Source organism: Gymnoscopelus microlampas (assembly GCF_963454915.1).
Source record: "Gymnoscopelus microlampas genome assembly, chromosome: 24".
Classification (NCBI taxonomy): Eukaryota; Metazoa; Chordata; class Actinopteri; order Myctophiformes; family Myctophidae; genus Gymnoscopelus; species Gymnoscopelus microlampas.
This window is the reverse complement of record NC_139961.1, coordinates 32020813-32044416: the sequence shown is the minus strand read 5'-3', so window position 1 is coordinate 32044416 and position 23604 is coordinate 32020813. Positions and strand designations below refer to the sequence as shown.

The 23604-nt window shown below is 42.4% G+C and overlaps 3 protein-coding genes and 1 pseudogene across 7 annotated transcripts; 2 read left to right on the top strand and 2 right to left on the bottom strand.

Moving 5' to 3' along the window:
- Window positions 1-1293: 1293 nt before the first annotated feature.
- LOC311040654 (inosine-uridine preferring nucleoside hydrolase-like) lies at window positions 1294-5616 on the bottom strand (annotated as a pseudogene). Its single transcript, XR_014602956.1, has 7 exons — window positions 5611-5616; window positions 4702-4905; window positions 4469-4580; window positions 4176-4310; window positions 3185-3262; window positions 2687-2803; window positions 1294-1492 (listed from the first exon to the last, which is right to left on the bottom strand). The product of XR_014602956.1 is annotated as an inosine-uridine preferring nucleoside hydrolase-like (transcript).
- LOC311040783 (protein unc-50 homolog) lies at window positions 5073-7545 on the top strand. Its single transcript, XM_084051141.1, has 4 exons — window positions 5073-6052; window positions 6229-6368; window positions 6584-6691; window positions 6911-7545. Exons 1-4 carry the CDS (start codon window positions 5964-5966, stop codon window positions 7045-7047), a joined length of 474 nt encoding a protein of 157 aa, XP_083907267.1. The 5' UTR covers window positions 5073-5963; the 3' UTR covers window positions 7048-7545.
- Window positions 7546-14597: 7052 nt separating this feature from the next.
- Window positions 14598-15659, top strand: LOC311040653 (kelch domain-containing protein 3-like; the record flags this gene model as incomplete). The annotated part of the gene is made up of 1 exon (XM_084050983.1): window positions 14598-15659. One exon carries the CDS (start codon window positions 14598-14600, stop codon window positions 15657-15659), a length of 1062 nt encoding a protein of 353 aa, XP_083907109.1.
- Window positions 15660-15883: 224 nt separating this feature from the next.
- Window positions 15884-22008, bottom strand: LOC311040694 (inosine-uridine preferring nucleoside hydrolase-like). Of its 4 annotated transcripts, none has more exons than XM_084051028.1 (10): window positions 21906-22008; window positions 21516-21554; window positions 21013-21113; window positions 20677-20882; window positions 19727-19930; window positions 19494-19605; window positions 19144-19280; window positions 17856-17933; window positions 17375-17491; window positions 15884-16166 (listed from the first exon to the last, which is right to left on the bottom strand). In XM_084051028.1, the coding sequence occupies exons 4-10, from the start codon at window positions 20854-20856 to the stop codon at window positions 16014-16016; spliced, it is 981 nt and encodes a 326-aa protein (XP_083907154.1). In that variant the 5' UTR covers window positions 20857-20882; window positions 21013-21113; window positions 21516-21554; window positions 21906-22008; the 3' UTR covers window positions 15884-16013. The 4 variants fall into 4 exon arrangements, with proteins under 4 accessions (XP_083907154.1, XP_083907152.1, XP_083907153.1 ...); XM_084051026.1 differs by having other exon boundaries at window positions 20677-20861; XM_084051029.1 differs by having other exon boundaries at window positions 15885-16166; window positions 19727-19906; window positions 20677-20861.
- Window positions 22009-23604: the final 1596 nt, after the last annotated feature.

Here is a 23604-nt window from a genome sequence, read left to right as displayed (position 1 = left end):
AATGATACTTCACTCCGCCACCATCGTTGGCACAAAGATGTTTGTATTTTGGTACAATGACTGGGAAAACTACCTAATTGGTCGACAATTGTACTCAAAGAATTTTGACAGAATCGGAGTGTTAGACACAGAGACCAACCGCTGGCGGACCATGCCTTCTACACGCCTTTCTCCGGCAGGATGCAGGCTTCGTTCAGCCTTTGCCTACAATGGAGAGCTGTACATATTTGGTGGTAAGAGATGGAACGGGCCCTTAAGTGATCTGTGGAAATTCAATCAAGAGACCTGTACCTGGAAGAATGTTGAGGCCAAGGGGAATTGTGGGAAGCCTGATATGTGCTGCATGGTGGGAGATCGCATCATCCTCTTTGGAGGATCACGTCACAATTCGCTGTACATCTTAGACTTAAATCCTAGTCTGAAGGCGTTATGCAAGTTGGCAGTTATTCAGTATGGTCTGGAGCAGTCAGAACTCCCACACAACATCAGATGGGAACTGGCAGCCATAGGACAACAGAAGGGAAGAAAGAGAAGACGTGCCATGTTGTGAGCTTTTAGATTCAACATGTTTGATGTTTTCTACCCTAAATGTGTTGTGCAATGGACTTTGGACATCTATTTCAAACAGTCTGTTGTTAGGCAAGGCAAATCTGTCGCCAGTCACACCAGTGTCCAACCACGTTGCGACCCCTTCGGCCAGGTTCTCGGACCGCAACTTCGCTTTCACTATGCGAAGAAACACACTTTATGGAAAGTTTAAAGTTTTCATTGAATGAATAGAATGTAATGGAGGGAGGGAAAGAGGGTTTCGGGGAGGGTCGCCGACCCCGGAGTCTTTGGGGAGGAGGTTGTTAGCGTGGTCAGCACAGCACACGCGGACTGCCAATGGCGTTGTCAGCATGGCACTCATGGACTGATACCCCCAGCAGGGGAGAGAGAGAGAGACACAGGGAGAGAGAGAGAGAGAGACAGGGAGGGACATAGAAGGAGAAAAGATAGGAGTTGTGGAAAGCACAACCTGTGGAGGTGAAAGGGGTGGTGGAGGGATGCTGAAAACGTTATAAGCTTGAGTAAAGTTGTGTTTCTCTGCCTCCTGAACATATGTTGTTCCAACGCCATTTCACTATGCGAAGAAACACACCTTTATGGAAAGTTTTAAGTTTTTATTGAATGAATATTCTCAGCAGCCTTTTTTTATGGGTTCGAATTCAATTGAAGTTAATGGATAGTGAACTAATGTAGTCAGTTCAAATCAGTGGAATAGCCGTGTGTGTGTGGGGGGGAGTGGGGAGTGGTTTCATTCCTTTTGGTGGAATGAAATTAATTCATGCATTGCATCCTATTTTAGTGCGTCCATCAGCATGGTTTTGAACTTGTCCAGATCCACCTTCCTCATGACGGAGGCCTTGTGTTTCTTCTTAAGCAGGTCAAGATAGTCCAGCACCATCATTCCTCGGGTGTAGGTGCCATCCAGTTCCACTGTTACTGCAACCTGACAGATGGGAAGGATTTCAGTTCAGTCACGTCAGCATACCCAAAGTCACATGGCCAGAAGAGCGCTTAACCACTGTTGAACCCTGTATACTTTGCGGTCCCTCAGGGGTCTATAAGGGTGTCCCCCCCCACACACCAAATCTCTGTAGATCTGCTATTTTTGCCAAATGTTTACACCAAATGTTTGCCTATTACCACATGCCCATAATTGAGACACAAGAGTATAGTGGTTAATTAACAAGAGTCTAAAAACCCCACTAGCAGTCGCTAGAAGCAACGCTACTCTTTACACCCAAATGGACCAAAGTGATTTGAATCGATTGAAAGTTATATCCTTAGAACTATCATTTGTGTCACCAAAATGGTGACAATGGTTCTAAAACCTTTTCATATCAAGAATCCCCAAATGTGCAGACCCCTATCTGAAAAGATGCTGTGCCAGGGACCCTGAAGAGAAGATTTGTGTTGTTTTTTTTGACAGCTCGAGTGTTGAACATTCAGTTCCCAATGCACTCTTATTTCCCCCCATTTATCCCTTTTGAGCTGCCCAACAGACAAACAAAACATAGTATTCCATAAGTGTACAAAGCATTGGGCTGAGGTTGAGGACAGGGCCACAATTAGCATAGACTAGGAGCCCAATATCATAAATAACTAGAAAATGTGCTCCTCGGAGCACAGGTCTCCGCCAGTACTGTTCCTGATTAATCCTATCTTACCTCACTTCAAAAGATATAAATGATCTTTTGAAGTGACACACCTATTTATAGGTCTCGATTTCATCATGCGTCTCGCTAGCCAATCAAAGCACACCCTTTCAACATATTGTCACGTGTCACGTGAAGCTTGACCAATGTTAGCTTGGTGGACACAAGGAAGGACGAGAACGAAAACATAGTCCCCTGGCGGAGACAATAAGAAAGGACGAGTTGTTAAATCTTTCAAGATTTTTCTAAATGTTTTGAAAGTAGCTTGTATACAAGCTCACGTGTCGCAATGTGACACGTTAGCTTATAGATTGGCTATTTTCAAATAGATTAGATTGAGTATAAAATAGGGTTAAAGTGGTTAGACTTTTACCCATTTTTCTGCAGACCCCCTCAAGGACCCCTGGGGGTCCCTGGACCCCACTTTGAGAATCACTGGCCTATACTCGCAGCAGCCCCACTCACACACACAAAGGTGATCTCACCTGTTCGCTTTCTGTCACAAAAGTGTCGTCAATAGCCGCAGCTATGGCATAGGAGTCACAGGGGGTGAAACCGACTCCTGCACACATCTCCTTCTGGTAGCGCTCCGTCTCCGTCACCTGAAGGAACACGACAGCACACAGCCCAGCACATGTCACAAAGTGACACATAATGGACAGTACATACTGCTAAACTGACCTGCAACATCGAAGACTGGCATTGGAAATGTATACTTATTGATGATAAGGGTCAAATTAGAGAAAACAGTTGTTGAACTATATTATCAGCACTAAGTGAAGAAAAATGTGTACCCATGACTATATCAGCACTAAGTGAAGAAACGTGTATTGTGTACCCAGATTCATGTTAATGCATTGGGCTTAGTACCTTACAGCCTGTGGGTAGTGCGTATCAACACTCATTTCCAAGATGTAGCTTTAGACACACAAATGGGTACCAATACCATATCACAGTTCACAGTATTATCTGCACTCTCCTACCTTCATGGTGTGTTTGAAAATCTTCTTCATGAAATGAGCCTTGTCCGTGTCTTGAGCCAACCAGGTGTCACAGAATGACTGACAGAAAAAAAGTTGAAAGTTTTAAAATGGTTATATTTACAGTATATGAATGATGATTTATTTGTTTGACTGAAACCTCTAGTGGCAGTTTTGTGTAAGAATAGTTGCATTTTTAGCCCTGCTAGCAGCAGGGCACAAGGGATGGCGATATCGATCATCTGTCCCACACTTTGGGGGGGAAAAACGATCTAAAATAACTACTGGCTGGATTCCCGTGGAATTTGCTGTGCACCTTCATGCCCCCAGAAGGATGAGCACGACTGCTTTTGGTGACCCTATATCCTTTTCTCTAGCACCACTCTGAGGCCAAAATCTCCAAGAATGCACTAGGTTTCTATTTTACACACATTAATGATTGTGTGCACATTCAGGGAGCAATAACATGCATAGTCGTGGGCTGTTTTCTTGGTTTCCCATACTGTAACTCCTGCATCCAGACTTCCAGAGTCCTTTTTTATTGTCATCTGTGCTAGGCATGAGATAATTTCTGCTTCAGCTTGTTCTGTTGAAGTCATCCCAGAGGACCATGAACATGGTGAAATCTCAGACCCAAACACACACAGAATACATGCACAATCTGATGTTGGATACAGTTTGATAAGTGATATAATGATATATGAACTGATATGACAATACATGAATACATGATATATTGACATTATCAATACTTGTGTACTGATGACCATATTTGACCTATTTTCTCCCCCACAAACGCACTCTAATAAACTGTGTCTGATCTGATGTATAAGTTCACAATGCATCACATCGCGATGGATTGTGAGCTTGTAGATGTAGATCTGCTTTAAAAGAAAATACATATATATTGTAATTTTGAAACTCTGCCCAAAATAGGGACGCCAGGGCGATTGTGGTTAATAGTTTAAACAGCTGGGCGTGGTGGCAACCTCACCCATGGTAGATTGTTATGGCAGGCGAACTCCCAGCTGGCAATGTAGGTAGGACAGTAGAACCGGTTTAACAATGTATGCAGCCTCAGGGTCCGCTGCAAAGTTAAACTCCCCACACACTGTAGTGTTACCCCTGGCTTCACACACACACACACACACACACACACACACACACACACACACACACACACACACACACACACACACACACACACACACACACAAATGACTTAAGTAGGAAGAATATATTGTAGGGCACATCTAATCTGTTACACATCAAATACAAAAAACTTACAGTCAGTGTTGCCTCCCATTAAATAAAGTCCCTTCAGTTTCTCTGGGAAGGATGGGTCCAGCTTTACTGCCAGGGCCAGGTTAGTGAGAGGTGCCGTGGCTACCAGAGTCACCTATAGATAACGGATAAGTGACCTTTTATTCTCAGTTCCAAGGAAGGCATTTCAACAGTGACAATGAAAAAAGTATTTAACAGAACTTGACAAGCTTATTTTATTTTCTTCCTGGACTTACCTCACCAGGGTTGTCATTGACCATCCTGATCATGGCCCCCACAGCCCCTTCACTCTGCAGAAGCTCCAGGCCTGGTGCTTCTGGATCAGGGGCGTCTCCGAGGCCGTCCTTCCCATGGAATTCACCTGCACAGAGGACCCGGCCCAGCAGGGGCTCTGCACTGCCACGGTAAACTGGGATCTGGAGTTTCAAGAGCGGACTTGACTTAATTGCCAAGAATTGGTTAACTGACAATTATTCAATAATTATTATTAACTTAACTTTGAAAAAGTTACGATGACCTGCTTAGTTCAGTAGTGTGGTCTGTCTATGTCTATTATGCGTTCTATTTCATCAAGCATTCTAGATTACCTTTTCCCAAACAGAGTAAATATCCCCCTTTTAAAAAAAAAAAAAATATATATATATATATATATGTTATTTCAAAGGTTTGACAAAAAATATCACAACTTTTCATCAATCAAAAATAATTTAACATTTTTCAACTTTAACAGTATTTCATAAATGAAAATAAAAAACATTTAAGAAGTAGTGAAAATAGCAGATCTACAAGCTCGCGGTGCGAAGCGACGTGTTGTGAGCTTGTAGATCTGCTATTTTCACTAGTTTGGGTCCCGTGCAAAGTAATCTAATTTCTTGAGCTAAAAAGTTTGGGAACCACTGTTCTAGATTGTACAAGCAAGAAATGGATAGAAGACCATAACAGTGAAACATTTAAATGCAACACAATCCAGCATGCATGCATAACATTTATCCAGTGGTGTACTGTGGAGTTTTTAACTACTGGAGCGCTACTTCAGGGGGCTCGCGTGCACACGCTCACCCGAGCGATTGGCGATTGAAATAACCTCTTTAATATGTAGGCCTATTTATTAACCCATAATGTATATCAAATCTTATTCTATTTACTTGCATAATGGGGATACTTTAGAGTTGTCCTGTGCATTTATCTTGCAGACTCCTGTAATTTAGTTCATGAATCCATCAGCCACTGTTAAGATTTTGTAAGAGGTGTATGTGGTTGTTTTTGATCGATACGCGAGGTAGACGCACTCAGACGGGTACGCACATGCATGTCTATGCATGTGCGGGCGCTCCACCTCACCCCTGGATTTATCCATTATTTTCCTTTCTCTCACCCTCTGTCTTCCTGTTGCAGTATTAGTCAAAGTCTTACATCTGCTTTTGGAGATGGCATTCATTAATCATTCTGTTTGTCCTCCTATGCAGTGTCAACAATAGGGTTTGGCCTGGTGTTAGACATGGGGTTTGTGGAGACTCTGAAGCTGTTGCTGTGGGTGGTATTTATCGACTGTATTGGAGTCGGCCTTCTCATATCAACCATCATGTGGTGAGTACACGGTACAATGACTGTTTTCCAGGTCTTCTTGACATAATGGGTGATGGCATCAGAACACTGATGATAATAATAAGTAATAACATAAGCTTTTATTTATAAAACTGTGACGTCAGTCACCACAGGTCGTGATCTTAAGTATTTAGTGTTATTGATTTATCCTCTTTCAGGTTTGTCACGAACAAGTACCTGTTGAAACATCCCACCAGAGACTATGATGTGGAGTGGGGCTATGCATTTGATGTCCACCTCAATGCCTTCTACCCTCTCCTTGTCATCCTCCACTTCCTACAGCTCTTCTTCATAAACCGTAAGTATCTCTGTGTCTCACAAATTACATCTTTGATTGTCCCATGTTATCCTATTTCCATTTATGTGTTTTAAAATGTTTGACACTCTTTTTTTGTTATTTTATGAAATCTGGTTTTAAGAGTGTACTAGTTTAATGGGTCATCAGCAGAGAAGATGTCCAAATATGGTGCTATTTGCAGTACTTATTGCCTCCTGTTCTGCCCTCTGTTTCAGATATCGTGGTGATAAACTCAGACTGGTTCCTGGGTTACTTTGTAGGGAACACCATGTGGCTGATAGCCATCGGCTATTACCTCTACATCACCTTCTTAGGGTACAATGGTGAGAACCCACCCCAATTTCTAACACTTTGGTCTCGGGTTTTGGGGTAAAAGAAAAATAAAGAACAAAGAGTACAGGCATCGAAAAATGCCAGGGAGCCAATTTGTGTTGTTGATATGAAGAATCATAGCCAAGATGGACAGTAAAATGATCTTAATCTGCTGCTGTCTCTCCTTCACCTCTTTTCTTCTTCTCCCATCCTATTCATTTTTCCTACAGCACTACCATTCCTGAATAACACAGTGGTGCTGTTGTATCCATTTGCTCTCCTGGTCCTGGTCTACATTCCGTCCATCTCACTGGGTTGGAATTTCACGCGTGGCCTTTGCTGGTTCTATAAATACAGAGTCCAGTAGGCCACCAGATCGGCAGATCGCACGCGGGACATGGCTCGGCACTCCCCAGCTGACTCTCAGACAGGTTGCCGGATGCGAAGGTTCGTTCCGACAGACCCCAATGTCAACATCTGTTCGATTAGTAGCTAACTCCTGGTCTGAGTAACCCTGGGTTGACTTTCAGTAAACGGTGGACTGATTAGACTGCTGATTGATAGTCTATTACGTGTTTGACCGGTTCACTGCACGTTGGCTCTCTGTTTACTGTTAATAGACTCATTGCTGATCCCTGGTTGACTATTCAAATTGAGCTGGAGCTCAGTGGACAATGGAGTTGGGACTGGTTGCAGAAACAAGGGATGTAAAGTATGAAGATCCAGCCACGATTATTCTTTTTTTGTACAAGTTGTAAATAGTGTTAGGCTGGTTACGGCGTTAATATATACGAAAATCACTCTGAAGTGGAAAAGCTTGCCGTTATTTCTTTTGGTTTTTATTAAAAACAAAAACACAAAAAAATCTTTGAATCCTGCTTGTTGAAGAGAGAAAGAGAACGAGGGAAGAGAAAATGGTTGACTTGCTTTGGGGCATTTCTGTCCTCTTCAAATGTACATTCCATTCACTTTCATTAAAAAAAGGTTTTAACTGAAGAGTCACCTCAAGAAATGTAACATTTTCTCTCTGTTGTCACTCCTGTAGCAGGTAAAGTGAGAACTTAAGCCTGCTGCTGAAGCAAGGGTGTAACCGGGGTATAGACAGTCCAAATGTCTGGGTTCTCGGTGTATGAATACTGGTAGCACAGTTTGGGTAACAAAAAACAGATGTCATTATTTCACCAGAGAACAATGACTGACCTTGAGGATCCTTTTCATTTGATACACACAAGATTTTGGATCAATACATATGCTTGTGGAGCGGTGCGCGTGAGCAGGGTCATTTGTCATCTCGCCCAATGCGTGAGAGTTGGCGGCTCTGCAGTTAACTGAAACTATATTGCCTTATCAAGCTAACTTGACCTATTTAGGTATCTAGTTACTTACTGTCTGAAGAGACAGGGTTTAATAATGGCGTGACTCTGATGCGAAGCTCAGACTTCATGTGACCAGTCTGTGACGTCCGTCATCTATGATGTATGACTCCATATTTGGGCAAAGTTTCAATCTGATCTGACTAATATGCGATTCCATTCTTTAAATATAAAAGGTTAAAAAAGGTGTGGGGGGTATGTACTTCCTTTGCCTACTGGCAGTGTGCATAAGACATGTGGCCTCTGTTTCGTCCAGCAGTTTCTGAGATTAGCCCCAGACAAACAGTAGTCGGTTGTTATATAATTTATAAATTGAAGGATGTGTGCAGGATGTTTATGTGCAAGCAATTTGTAGGAATGGCACATTGCATATTGTGTGAATACTTATATCTGTTTGAGACATGAAAGAACCCCTCTGTAGGATGATTTGTCACTGCAGGTTTTTTTATGGGTTCATGAAGTTAATGGATAGTGAACGAATGTAGTCCGTTCAAATCAGTGGATTATAGCCTTATAAGCCTGACTGTCCATCAGCATGGTTTTGAACTTGTCCAGATCCACCTTCCTCATGACGGAGGCCTTGTTTCTTCTGAAGCAGGTCAAAATAGTCCAGCACCATCATACCTCGGGTGTAGGTCCCAATCAGTTCCGCTGTTACTGCAACCTGACAGATGGGAAGGTTTTCAGTTCAGTCACAAGACGTCAGCATACCCCAAGTCACAGGGCTAGAAGAGCGCTTACGCACTTGAACCTTATATACTTTGTTGACCACGGTCCCTCAGGGGTCTATACCTGGTCCCTTTTTCCCCTCTACACCAAATGTCTTTGGCGAAAATAGCCGATATACAAGCTCTGTAGATCTGCTATTTTTGCCAAATGTTTACATCAAATCTTTTGCCTGTTACCACATGCCCATAATTGAGACAGTAGAGTATTAGTGGTTAATTAACAAGTCTAAAAGCCCCACAAGCAGTCGATTGACAGTTCTAACCTTAGAACTCTAACATTTGTGTCACCAAAATGATGTACAGAAAATTCTATTACATGGCAATCCAGCCAGTTTTCAAGATCCTTTGAGGTCCGCTGCTAGCAGAGCTAAAGACCTCACTTCAGTATGAAATGTGGACATCTTGAGGCAGAGCTATCACTGTCGGCACAAGAGCAGGAGGAGGGGAAAAGTTTTAAAATGTACACAATAGAAGACATTATTGTGTACATTTTCATATCAAGGACCCCCAAATGTTTTAGCTGCAGACCCCTATCTGAAAAGATGCTAGGGACCCTCATAAGAGAAGATGTGTTGTTGAATCTTTTCTTTTTCAAATTGTATTTATTCACAGTGCAAACATTATGACAGCTCAAGTGTTGAAGCCCCATGCACACCCTTTTCCATTTTGAGTTGCCCAACAGACAAACAAAACGCAAAACATAGCATTCCACAAGTGTACAAAGCAGTGGGCTGAGGTTGAGGATGGTGGCCTCCCACCATTAGTATAGACCAGGAGCCCAATATCATAAATAAGAAAGTACGAGTTGTTAAATCTTTCAAGATTTTTCCAAATGTTTTGAAAATAGCTTGTATACAAGCTCACAACATGTCTCAATGTGACATTAGCTTGTAGATTGGCTTGTAGATTGGCTATCTTTGAATAGATAAGTATACAATAGGGTTAAAGTGGTTAAACCTTTACCCATTTTTCTGGGGACCCCCTCAAGGACCCCACTTTGAGATCAGCCCCACTCACACACACAAAGGTGATCTCACCTGTTCCTTTCTTTGTCACAAAAGTGTTGTCTATAGCCGCAGCTATGGCATAGGAGTCACGGGGTGAAACCGACTCCTGCACACATCTCCTTCTGGTAGCTCTCCGTCACCTGAAGGAACACGACAGCACACAGCCCAGCACATGTCACAAAGTGACACATACTGGACAGTACATACTGCTAAACTGCCTTCAACATCGAAGACTGGCATTGGAAATGTATACTTATTGATGATAAGGGTCAAATTTGAAAAAAAACAGCTGTTGAACTACAATGATTATCAGCTCAAAGTGAAGAAAAATGTGTACCCAGATTCATGTTGATGCATTGGGCTCTATCATCTAGCCTGGGACCAGATGAATCTGCGAGTGCAAAAAAGAATTGCACTCTGCGATTCGCAGTGATATAGTCTGGCTACGTGAGGCTATGTCTCATCAACACCCATTTCCAAGATGTACCAGCACAAATAGGTACCAATACCGTCATATTACAGTTCACAGTATTATCATGCTCCTACCTTCATGGTGTGCTTGAAAATCTTCTTCATGAAATGAGCCTTTTCAGTGTCTTGAAATAAAATAAATGGTAAATGGTGCAATTATATAGGGCTTTACATAGATTGTGCATCACACACACACACACACACACACACACACACACACACACACACACACACACACACACACACACACACACACACACACACACACACTTCGTAAAAAAAAAAAAAACATGTCAAAAAACACTGTCTGGATTTGTGGAATTTGTTGTGCACCTTCATACTCCCAGGAGGATGAACAAGACGGTTTTGGTGACCCTATAGCCTTTTCTCTAGCACCACCCTGAGGCCAAAATCTCCAAGAATCCACTAGGTTTCTTTTTCACACACACTGTGGTTGATATCATTCAGAGAGACAGAAATAAATACTCAAAGGCAGATGAGTATTATAGTAATAAAGTTGAAGACATTTAGACAAGTGAAAGCACTGCAGCATCCCAGCTTAAGCTGAATTTGTAAGTCTTTGGGCACAACATTTTGTAACCACTAATAACAGACTAAAATAATATCCCTGATGTCACATTGGCACTTCCAGGAACATTCCTTTGGCAGTGTACACATCATTCAACATTCAATTCAAATAATTCAATTATTAATACTTGTATTTTCGCCCCCACAAATCTGATTTGATGTATAAGTTCACAATGCATCACATCATGATGGATTGTGAGCTTGTAGATGTAGACCTGCTTAAAAAAAATTAAATGTAATTTTTAAACTCTAACCCTGGCTGCCAGGGTTAATATGGTTAATATTCGAAAGGGTAACAGGACAGGTGGGCACCAAAACCATCTAAGCACTAGGGACAACTGGGCACCAAAACCATCTAAGCACTAGGGACAACTGGGCACCAAAACCATCTAACCACTAGGGACAACTGGGCACCAAAACCATCTAAGCACTGGGGACAACTGGGCACCAAAACCATCTAAGCACTAGGGACAACTGGGCACCAAAGCCATCTGGGCACCTGGACCAGTGGGCACTTAGGGGTGGAGATAACTAGGCGCCTGGATGAGTGTGCACCTGAAGAGGTGAGCACCGCACCAAAACCATCTGGGCACTAGGGACATGTGGGCACCTGGATTAGGATTTGAGTCCACAAGTGTTTTTTTTTTTTTTACTTTACATAGGCTTTGTTGTTGGTAAGTGATATTTAACCCACTGCTCTTTAAACCCGCAACACAACAACAAGGTCAAAAGTACATTATCACAGAGTTTCAAAGTACATATATATATAAACATGTATAAGAGTGTATTTGCCAAAATAGAAGTACTGTTAAAAACAAGAATGACAAGTCATAATAAAGCCGCATGCGGCAGGCTTTTTTGGCCCCAATATTGTCAACAACACAACATTTAACTATAAAGAAATGAAGATGACAAAAGACAGCTAATGGTTGTCAGGTGATGGACAATTAACACGTTGCAGAATGAATGAAAGATGCAATCAGAGTGATGCACAGCGAGCCACACAGTAGCCTATAGGCAAAACAATAATAGTATTCAAATAGTAGCTTTAAGGCTACTAATCATTTATAGAGTTCTCAACGGGCCTGAAAATGAAGACTCGCCCCTAACTGGGCCCGACTGGGCCGGCCCAGGGCTCGGCCCGAACCCGACTATTGCCATCATGTTAGGCCCAAAACCCGAAAAAAAAGAAAAGAAGATTTTCGATTTTTTGTTTTATTAAATATTTTTAATATTATTATTCTGTTCTGAATATATATTTATCTATTATGAAGATGGCGCTGACGGCAGCGGACATTAACTTACACTGTGCTTACACTGTGCTGATTTAAATGAAGTTAAATCCTTATCTTGCTCACGCACCTCTGTGCAATGAGATGCATCGTCTGCATTTCTCTGCCTCTCTCGACCGAGTAATATAGGCGCGTTCGAAAATACAGCACTGAGCGCACTGGCCAATACAAACTAATAGGCGAGTGTGCTCCGGTGCGTAATTTCCGAACGCACCTGTCTCCCCCCTCCCGACTGTTTGAGACCGACTCGAGACTGTTGTTAACCTATTAGCTTAAGTTTACACGCGTTGGGTGAACACTTTTATAATACTGAACTAAACGCGGGTGGATTACATTGTATTGTGAAAATCAGAAAGCACCGTTTCTGCCACTTGTGTAACTTAACAAAACACGACGGCATAGAGCACGCCGGTCAGTTATCGTAACTCACAAAAACACATTGAACAGCCTGTTGTACCTTCAAATTAAAACCATCTGAAAACGTCAACAACGACACATGTGTAGTGTACTGCGTGTATGCACGTTCTCGCGCGTGGCTTGCTATATATGGAAAACAAGCTCCTGCGTTCTTCAATTGATTTCTGAACGAACCTGACCACTGAATGTACACTATTGTTGAAGGCTGGTGTACTGTAGACCGAAATTGCCGTGGGTTTTTGTATTAAAAGGGCCCTTGATATGGATGCATCATGCGGTAGGCAGTAGCCCTGAAACATGAATGTGAACCATGGCTACATATGCAGCAATGGATTACAAGAACGCTCGTCCCCAAACACACTCGCCCGGGTCTAATCCGGCGGCCTCTGTCCGCGAAATGAATGGGGGTGAGTGTGTTTTGGGGCGAGTGTTCTGTTTACCTCGCCCAGAATCGCTTTTTTTTTTTACTCTCTCTCACATGGTTAATACATTTGATTTTGGGATGTACAATACATGAAAATTACGGGATTAATAACGCAACTTGCGTGGAGAACTAATGGAGAGTGGACATTACCGCGTTTGGCTAAAAACAGTTAGTAACATCATACAAGCATACAAGCTAACTATTAGCCAAATTCGGCTAGCGCTCAGACGAATCCACTGAGAGAGGCGTGTCTAGTCCCATAGCTTGGGAGGACGAGGGCGCCCGTTCAGAGTATGGGAAAGTATCCCATTGGCTTAAACGACAGCCAATCACGCAAAAAAAGTGTCGCAAACATGAATACATGTCGGAAATCTGTCGGGTCAGAGTCAGACTGAATATAGAGCCGCTATGCTTTTCAGCATGCGGCTAAAAATAGAACAAATTGGGAAAATGGTAAAATACCAAAAAGAATTAAGGATACCAAACAATTGTCAAATGATCAATGTTAAGATACAGGAAAACATAGCTAAACAGTACACTATAAAATGATAGAAAAACATATAGTAGCCTACTGTTAAAAAAATCACACCCTGTGTGAAGGTAGCGGCGCCTTTGATACATTTTGTCATCGATTTGTGTTTATAATGTGTTTATAGCCACGTGTCATGTGAAGCTTGACCAATCACTTCGTTGACGCACCTGACCAATCAGAACGTTGACGTACGCACACGGACAAAGTCAGGTATAGAGCAGGCTAGCGCCGCTAAAAATCACACTCCGTGTGAAGAGAGTGGTGCCTTTGATGAGCCCCGTATTGATGTTGTCATCAATGTTTGTTTATTGGACACACACCCGGACACACACCCGGACACACGGACACACAGACAAAGTCAGATATAGGAGTGGTTGGCACCACTCAAAAATAGAACAGTACACTAAAATTATAGAACAAAATAGAGATAAATAGTAGTCTACTGTTAAAAAAATTGATACAAATGAGTAGCCTATACTGTATAATGTATAAGCCTACTCTACTTTTGACCTCAGTACTATTTTGGCAAATAAACTCTTATATTGTTCTTTTGACATCGTTGTTGTGTTGTGTTTGGGGGTTTAAAGAACAGTGGGTTAAATCTTACCAACAACAAAGCAGAATGCTATGCAACGTTAAAAAACACTTATGGACACAAATCCTAATTCCAGGTGCCCAGTTATCTCCACCCCTAAGTGCCCACTCGACGCTGTTGTGTACAGCGTCGATGCAACGCGTTGTGAGCTTGTAGATCTGCTATTTCTAAAGATTTTATATTTTAAACATGATACAGTATGATACCTTCTGAAACGTGACATTCTGCATAATGATGGCAATACTTTTGTACTTTTACTCAAGTAAATTCTGAATTGATCTGCATTGATCTGGTGGTCATCATAAAAGTAGCCCTCTGGGTAACCTTTTGTGTTGTGTGTGACGTCAGACCAGAGCACCGATCAGCCTTATATAATATGTTGAAGGACATTATATGGCACATTAGTGTTGTACAGAGAAAGAGGCAGATGTACCGAGACATAGGAAGCAGAGACACATAAGAGACAGAGAGGCAAGATAGAGAGAGACAGATGTTTTGCTGGACAGTGACCAAGGAGAAGTCAGGGCCAGCGGGTGTTGGTCATGCTGCTGTAGCCGTCGAACACAAGGTCTACTGCTTTGAAGTGTACTGTGACATGGAAACCTGCATGGACGACATGGTTCACATTGATGTGCACGTTTTCAACACAGAGTCTTTAAGCTGGATGCGGTTGCCTCCAGGGACACGTGGAAAAGGAAAACGTCCCTCTGAGGTTCACTACACAGCTGTGCTGATAGGAGATGTCATCTACATCTGCTATGGCTGGGTTGATTATTATTCAAATACATGTGGCAATATTCTTTATGCATTTGATGTCAACACCCACAGATTGTTCAAACCCAAGGTTTCTGGGACTGTTCCAGAGGCGTACTTCCACTCAGCCTTTGTTTTGGGGAAGGCCATGTATATCTATGACGATGATCACACGTTGTACAAGTTGGACACCACCACAATGGTTTGGTCTTATATTAAAACCAGAGGAACCTCACCGCCTAGTAGAATGATACTTCACTCCGCCACCATCGTTGGCACAAAGATGTTTGTATTTTGGTACAATGACTGGGAACGCTACCTAAGTGGTCGACAAATGTCAAAGAGGTTTGACAGAATCGGAGTGTTAGACACAGAGACCAACCGCTGGCGGACCATGCCTTCTACACGCCTTCCTCCAGCAGGATGCAGGCTTCATTCAGCCTTTGCCTACAATGGAGAGCTGTACATATTTGGTGGTAAGAGATGGAACAGGCCCTTAAGTGATCTGTGGAAATTCAATCAAGAGACCTGTACCTGGAAGAATGTTGAGCCCAAGGGGAATTGTGGGAAGCCTGAGATGTGCTGCATGGTGGGAGATCGCATCATCCTCTTTGGAGGATCACGTCACAATTCGCTGTACATCTTAGACTTAAATCCTAGTCTGAAGGCGTTATGCAAGTTGGCAGTTGTTCAGTATGGTCTGGAGGAGTCAGAACTCCCACACAACATCAGATGGGAACTGGGCCTGGCAGCCATAGGACAACAGAAGGGAAGAAAGAGAAGACGTGCCATGTTGTGAGCTTTTAGATTCAACATGTTTGATGTTTTCTACCCTAAATGTGTTGTGCAATGGACTTTGGACATCTATTTCAAACAGTCTGTTGTTAAACAAGGCAAATCTGTCGCCAGTCACACCAGTGTCCAACCGCGTTGCGACCCGTTCGGCCAGGTTCTCGGACCGCAACTTCGCTTTCACTATGCGAAGAAACACACTTTATGGAAAGTTTAAAGTTTTTATTGAATGAATAGAATGTAATGGAGGGAGGGAAAGAGGGTTCCGGGGAGGGTCGCCGACCCCGGAGTCTTTGGGGAGGGGGGGGTCTGGGAGTGGTTTCATTCCTTTTGGTGGAATGAAATTAATTCATGTTGCATCCTATTTTAGTGCGTCCATCAGCATGGTTTTGAACTTGTCCAGATCCACCTTCCTCATGACGGAGGCCTTGTGTTTCTTCTTAAGCAGGTCAAGATAGTCCAGCACCATCATTCCTCGGGTGTAGGTGCCATCCAGTTCCACTGTTACTGCAACCTGACAGATGGGAAGGATTTCAGTTCAGTCACGTCAGCATACCCAAAGTCACAGGGCCAGAAGAGCGCTTAACCACTGTTGAACCCTGTATACTTTGTTCATCGCGGTCCCTCAGGGGTCTATAAGGGTGTCCCCCCCACACACCAAATCTCTGTAGATCTGCTATTTTTGCCAAATGTTTACACCAAATGTTTGCCTATTACCACATGCCCATAATTGAGACACAAGAGTATATAGTGGTTAATTAACAAGAGTCTAAAAACCCCACTAGCAGTCGCTAGAAGCAACGCTACTCTTTACACCCAAACGGACCAAAGGGATTTGAATCGATTGAAAGTTATATCCTTAGAACTATCATTTGTGTCACCAAAATGGTGACAATGGTTCTAAAACCTTTTCATATCAAGAATCCCCAAATGTGCAGACCCCTATCTGAAAAGATGCTGTGCCAGGGACCCTGAAGAGAAGATTTGTGTTTTTTTGTTGTTGACAGTTTTAGTGTTGAACATTCATTTCCCAATGCACTCTTATTTTCCCCCTTTTATCCCTTTTGAGCTGCCCAACAGACAAACAAAACATAGTATTCCATAAGTGTACAAAGCATTGGGCTGAGGTTGAGGACAGGGCCACAATTAGCATAGACTAGGAGCCCAATATCATAAATAACTAGAAAATGTGCTCCTCGGAGCACAGGTCTCCGCCAGTACTGTTCCTGATTAATCCTGTCTTACCTCATTTCAAAAGACATATAAATGATCTTTTGAAGTGACACACCTATTTATAGGTCTCTATTTCATCATGCGTCTCGCTAGCCAATCAAAGCACACCCTTTCAACATATTGTCACGTGTCACGTGAAGCTTGACCAATGTTAGCTTGGTGGACACACGGAAGGACGAGAACGAAAACATAGTCTCCTGGCGGAGACAATAAGAAAGGACGAGTTGTTAAATCTTTCAGGATTTTTCTAAATGTTTTGAAAATAGCTTGTATACAAGCTCACGTGTCGCAATGTGACACTTTAGCTTATAGATTGGCTATTTTCAAATAGATTAGATTGAGTATAAAATAGGGTTAAAGTGGTCAGTCTTTTACCCATTTTTCTGCAGACCCCCTAAAGGACCCCTGGGGGTCCCTGGACCCCACTTTGAGAATCACTGGCCTATACTCGCAGCAGCCCCACTCACACACACACAAAGGTGATCTCACCTGTTCACTTTCTGTCACAAAAGTGTCGTCAATAGCCGCAGCTATGGCATAGGAGTCACAGGGGGTGAAACCGACTCCTGCACACATCTCCTTCTGGTAGCGCTCCGTCTCCGTCACCTGAAGGAACACGACAGCACACAGCCCAGCACATGTCACAAAGTGACACATACTGGACAGTACATACTGCTAAACTGACCTGCAACACCGAAGACTGGCATTGGAAATGTATACTTATTATTGATGATAAGGGTCAAATTAGAGAAAACAGTTGTTGAACTATATTATCAGCACTAAGTGAAGAAAAATGTGTACCCATGTGTATATCAGCACTAAGTGAAGAAACGTGTATTGTGTACCCAGTACCTTACAGCCTGTGGGTAGTGCGTATCTCATCAACACTCATTTCCAAGATGTAGCTTTAGACACACAAATGGGTACCAATACCATATCACAGTTCACAGTATTATCTGCACTCTCCTACCTTCATGGTGTGTTTGAAAATCTTCTTCATGAAATGAGCTTTGTCAGTGTCTTGAGCCAACCAGGTGTCACAGAATGACTGACAGAAAAAAAGTTGAAAGTTTTAAAATGGTTATATTTACAGTATATGAATGATGATTTATTTGTTTGACTGAAACCTCTAGTGGCAGTTTTGTATACGAATAGTTGCATTTTTGCTAGCAGCAGGGCACAAAGGATGGCGATATCGATCATCTGTCCCACACTTTGGGGGGGAAAAACGATCTAAAATAACTACTGGCTGGATTCCCATGGAATTTGCTGTGCACCTTCATGCTCCCAGAAGGATGAGCACGACTGCTTTTGGTGACCCTATAGCCTTTTCTCTAGCACCACCCTGAGGCCAAAATCTCCAAGAATGCACTAGGTTTATATTTTACACACATTAATGATTGTGTGCACATTCAGGGAGCAATAACACGCATAGTCGTGGGCTGTGGTTGTTATAATTAAGAGAGACAGAAATAAATACTCAAAGGCAGATGAGTATTATATTGATAAAGCTCAAGACATTTAGACAGAATTGAAAGCACTGCAGCATTCCATCTTAAGCTGTATTTGTAAGTCTTTAGGCACAACCTTTTATAACCAATAACTACTTCTATACAGACTAAAAGAATATCCCTGATGCATATTGGCTCTTCCAGGAACATTCCTTTGGTAGTGTGTACCATCTATCATTCAACATTCAATTCAAGTAATTCAATTTGGCAGTATCCCCTTTACCTTGGCACCCAACATATTGAAACATATTGGAGCCTATTGTCATGGGTACACAGCTGTTTTCTTGGTTTCCCATAATTCCTGCATCCAGAGTCCTTTTTTAATGTCATCTGTGCTAGGCATGACTTCATTTCTGCTTCAGCTTGTTCTGTTGAAGTCATCCCAGAGGACCATGAACATGGTGAAATCTCAGACCCAAGCACACACAGAATACATGCACAATCTGATGTTGGATACAGTTTGATAAGTGATATAATGATATATGAACTGATATGACCTTATCAATACTTGTGTACTGATCACCATATTTGACCTATTTTCACCCCCACAAACGCACTCTAATAAACTGTATATATGATGTATAAGTTCACAATGCATCACATCGCGATGGATTGTGAGCTTGTAGATGTAGATCTGCTTTAAAAGAAAATACATATATATTGTCATTTTGAAACTCTGCCCAAAATAGGGACGCCAGGGCTATTGTGGTTAATAGTTTAAACAGCTGGGCGTGGTGGCAACCTCACCCATGGTAGATTGTTATGGCAGGCGAACTCCCAGCTGGCAATGTAGGTAGGACAGTAGAACCGGTTTAACACAATGTATGCAGCCTCAGGGTCCGCTGCAAAGTTAAACTCCCCACACACTGTAGTGTTACCCCTGGCTTCACACACACACACACACACACACACACACACACACACACACACACACACACACACACACACACACACACACACACACACACACACACACACACACACACACACACACACACACACACACACACACACACACACACACACAAATGACTTAAGCAGGAAGACTATATTGTAGGGCACGTCTAATCTGTTACACATCAATACAAAAAACGTACAGTCAGTGTTGCCTCCCATTAAATAAAGTCCCTTCAGTTTCTCTGGGAAGGATGGGTCCAGCTTTACTGCCAGGGCCAGGTTAGTGAGAGGTGCCGTGGCTACCAGAGTCACCTATAGATAACGGATAAGTGACCTTTTATTCTCAGTTCCAAGGAAGGCAGTTCAACAGTGACAATGAAAAAAGTATTTAACAGAACTTGACAAGCTTATTTTCTTTTCTTCCTGGACTTACCTCACCAGGGTTGTCATTGACCATCCTGATCATGGCCCCCACAGCCCCTTCACTCTGCAGAAGCTCCAGGCCTGGTGCTTCTGGATCAGGGGCGTCTCCGAGGCCGTCCTTCCCATGGAATTCACCTGCACAGAGGATCCGGCCCAGCAGGGGCTCTGCACTGCCACGGTAAACTGGGATCTGGAGTTTCAAGAGCGGACTTGACTTAATTGCCAAGAATTGGTTAACTGACAATTATTCAATAATTATTATTAACTTAACTTTGAAAAAGTTACGATGACCTGCTTAGTTCAGTAGTGTAGTATATATATATATATATATATATATATATATATATATATATATATATATATATATATATATATATATATATATATATATATATAGTAAGTATATATTGTACAAGTGTGGCCGGAGGAAGGGGCCGCATAACAGAGACGAGGTGTCTTTGTCTTCACAGTATTTATATTATATCTAGACTTCTCATGTGTGTATGCACTTGCATACAATGCCTTCGTGTGTGTTGGATGTGCACGGAGCTAGGTGTGTGTGCTACAGTACATCTCTTGTGTGTGTGTGTGTGTGTGTGTGTGTGTGTGTGTGTGTGTGTGTGTGTGTGTGTGTGTGTGTGTGTGTGTGTGTGTGTGTGTGTGTGTGTGTGTGTGTGTGTGTGTGTGTGTGTGTGTGTGTGTGTGTGTGTGTGTGTGTGTGTGTGTGCGTGTGTGTGCGTGTGTGTGTGTGTGTGTGTTCTACTCTGGCTGGAATGTACTTTCTGTACATCGTGAGGCCTTCCCGCTAAAGACAGTGTGTGTGTGTGTGTGTGTGTGTGTGTGTGTGTGTGTGTGTACTAATGTGCAACAACATAATACAATGATAATGTATTGTCAGATACCACAGTAGCTCTGATTCTCTTTCTCCTTATGAATGTACGGTATGAGAAGTAAACTTACGTCCAGCCTCCTGCAGACTTGGAGAACCCGCAGCGTGTTCTTGCAAACGTTCTCCAGGGCTGTGTTGCCGTGGGAACACGTGATCCCCAGGACCTCAACATTGGGTGCGGCGAGGGCCATCATGATGGCCTGAGCGTCATCCACGCCAGTGTCCACGTCAATCACCAACTTCTTCTTCATTTCCTCTGGCACAATAAAGAAATATACTAGACATACGTAGGTCGGTGAGAGCTACTGAGAGCTTTTAACTTTCGACAGTCGAAGACATCAAACAAAGTTATGGGAGAGTTGTGTGTGGAAAAAATCAGTGTGGAAAAAATCTGTGTGAATCTTTACCTGGTAACCCGAACTCAACAGGCAGATGGCTTTTCCTGCTTTTCCTGCTTTCCTGCTTTTGTTGATAGAGCTGGCCTATTCCATGTAGCAGCACGCAATGCCTTTTAAAAGTCAGACCGAGTGCAGAGAAGAGGGAAGAAAAAGAGGGGTGGCTTATGCTAGAATGTTGTTTGGGTCCAATATGTAACTGTGCCAAAATAGCACATCTGTACAAGTTTCATCTGGAGATCTAAATAAGGAAACCAGTTTTCTTTATTGTTTTTATTTAGTCATCCGGTATCTGGGCTCCTGTTGGAAACTTTCAAACTCTTCACCCGTTTGGCATCTTTCAATCTCTTTCAATTACTTTATGTAGAAAGGCCAGTTTAACCGGCTTCTCAACAGTACATACCTGAGAGGAAACCCAGCAACTACTGTTGCTTCTAGCCTTGTGGGGCTGCATATTCTCTGTAAGACAGGGGTCAGGTATTGGTCTGAGCATGGGGAGAGGCAGGCAGACTCACCTTTGCTCAATTATCCCAACAGGTCTTTGAGAGGCAAGCCTGTATTGAGCACACAAGTATGAGTTTAGTTCTCAAAGCACTGAATCAAATGCCAAAATACTGAAGAAAGCTCAATGCTTTGCCAATAACTTTTAGAAAGCTAATCAATTCTTCAGCTAAGCAAGCACCATTCTAGAGTCTGTGGGATATCATAATGAATAAATAGCCAGGTTTGAATGTGTAAAAAGCCACTGCTTCAGTGGAATAGGGTGATAAAAATGTTTTTTATACCTACAGTACTATCGTAGTTACACAGTTGAGTCAACATGGAGCATTAGGCCTACTATTTTCCACTGTTGTGATAGGCCTATTAAAGAATAAAAGTACAACTTTAAATCATCCAACACTTACCGATTGTTCCATGGAGTTTACTTTAGCTTCTTTATTGTGAGACTGGTTACATTTTTAGTCTGCAGATCGAGAGATTTCAAAAGTCCTGTGGTGTGCAACTGGCCTTGCACTAAAATGTGTTTTAGAATCTATTGATAGCGAAACCACAGCCAAGGGAACGGGCTTGGCAGCCAGAATCTATTTTTGTTTATGTTCTTTGGTTCATCTATTCTAATCCAACCTACGAGATGAAAGGAGAGACCTGTAGAATAATCCATTATTATGATGTAACGGTGGCGTTTGTATTGGCATGTTACCTGCTCATGTGGCCTTCTAGCGCCTTCCTGTATCTTATTTTCAGAATGTTTTAGGATATTTAGCCATAATAAGTACAAATATATGCAATTCTAAGAAGCTACAGCTGTGACTACACTATTGAAACCAGGGGACTTTGTACATGTCACATGAGAGTGTTGAGAGAGTTGATTGATTAGATCAGATAAGGACAGTAGCCACTGTTAAAGAACAGTGCTGGAGCCTGAGTTGCGTCATTTAAGACAGTACCAAGTCACATGATTAATCAACAGAATGTTACACCCACATGGGTAGATCAAACCCATAATAAATTGAGTGGATGCTCACTGGTCAGTACGAAGTGTCCTGCAGGCATCAGTTTTACTAGTTGACAGGTTATTGCTGCGAGCTCTGAGAGACTGATGGTAAGAATTGAGAGTGTTAACACGACGATGACCTAGACCTTGTTATTTGTTATAACCTACAGTATTGGCCTAGAAGTGTTAGAGTATGTTTGTATTGTAATGTTAGTATAATAAAATCATCAAATGCCAAAATACTGAAGAAAGACACAGGTCTGAGTTGCTGAGAGCACAGGAGTCTAGTGGATGGTAGCCTAATGTACATACAATACAGAGTCCAACGATTCAGGTTGCTATCAGGTTGTGACCACAAACATTACAAATATTCTGTAGACCTTTGCCCATTGCCTCTGCTTGTGTCTTCTCTCTCAATGTTTCCTTGATCAGAGCTGTGATCAAAATACTTTTAATAATTTGGTTTTGGATAGGAAAAGTAATTAACTTTTTTGTTTTGCATGCACACACAGTGTTAGTTTCTTGGCAGAAAGTCTAGTTAATCTATTGGCAGCAAGGTTATTAGATTTCCTTTTCACCCCGATTTGACCCCGGTTTCATACAAACAAAGCAGTTTATTATTACAGGTAAGAATATTACATTTAAAACATTTCCATATGTTTCTGTAGGCCTAATAATATTTGGGTAGAATACTCAGCCTGTTGATGTATTTTGTAGACAGAAACCATTGAGCTGGAATTACATACTACCACCACTAGAGGGCAGCACATACTTGTATTGGCCGCATAAAGCAACAGTTCGTTTCTCTGGGTTTAGTCTCGTTGAGAGAGAGAGAGAGAGAGAGAGAGAGAGAGAGAGAGAGAGAGAGAGAGAGAGAGAGAGAGAGAGAGAGAGAGAGAGAGAGAGAGAGAGAGAGAGAGAGAGAGAGAGAGAGAGAGAGAGATGTTGATGAATGTGTCTGTCTGTCTGTCTGTCTGTCTGTCTGTCTGTCTGTCTGTCTGTCTGTCTGTCTGTCTGTAAAATGACCTGTACTTTTATTTTGAAAACAGCGGAAGTGTTGACATGTACTTTTATTTTGAAAGCAGCGGAAGTGGTAAGCAGCTGCAGCG

What these genes read in the sequence shown, in the direction of transcription:
- LOC311040783 (XM_084051141.1), top strand. Translation starts at nt 5,964, where the DNA reads ATGGGGTTTGTGGAGACTCTGAAGCTGTTGCTGTGGGTGGTATTTATC. An exon ending in CTCATATCAACCATCATGTG is followed by an intron (nt 6,053 to 6,228) that starts GTGAGTACACGG and finishes ATCCTCTTTCAG; the next exon opens with GTTTGTCACGAACAAGTACC. An exon ending in CACCTTCTTAGGGTACAATG is followed by an intron (nt 6,692 to 6,910) that starts GTGAGAACCCAC and finishes TTTTTCCTACAG; the next exon opens with CACTACCATTCCTGAATAAC.
- LOC311040694 (XM_084051028.1), bottom strand. Translation starts at nt 20,856, where the DNA reads ATGAAGAAGAAGTTGGTGATTGACGTGGACACTGGCGTGGATGACGCT. An exon ending in TTTTCAAACACACCATGAAG is followed by an intron (nt 17,492 to 17,855) that starts GTAGGAGAGTGC and finishes GTGTTCCTTCAG; the next exon opens with GTGACGGAGACGGAGCGCTA. An exon ending in TTGTGACAGAAAGTGAACAG is followed by an intron (nt 16,167 to 17,374) that starts GTGAGATCACCT and finishes CCCATCTGTCAG; the next exon opens with GTTGCAGTAACAGTGGAACT.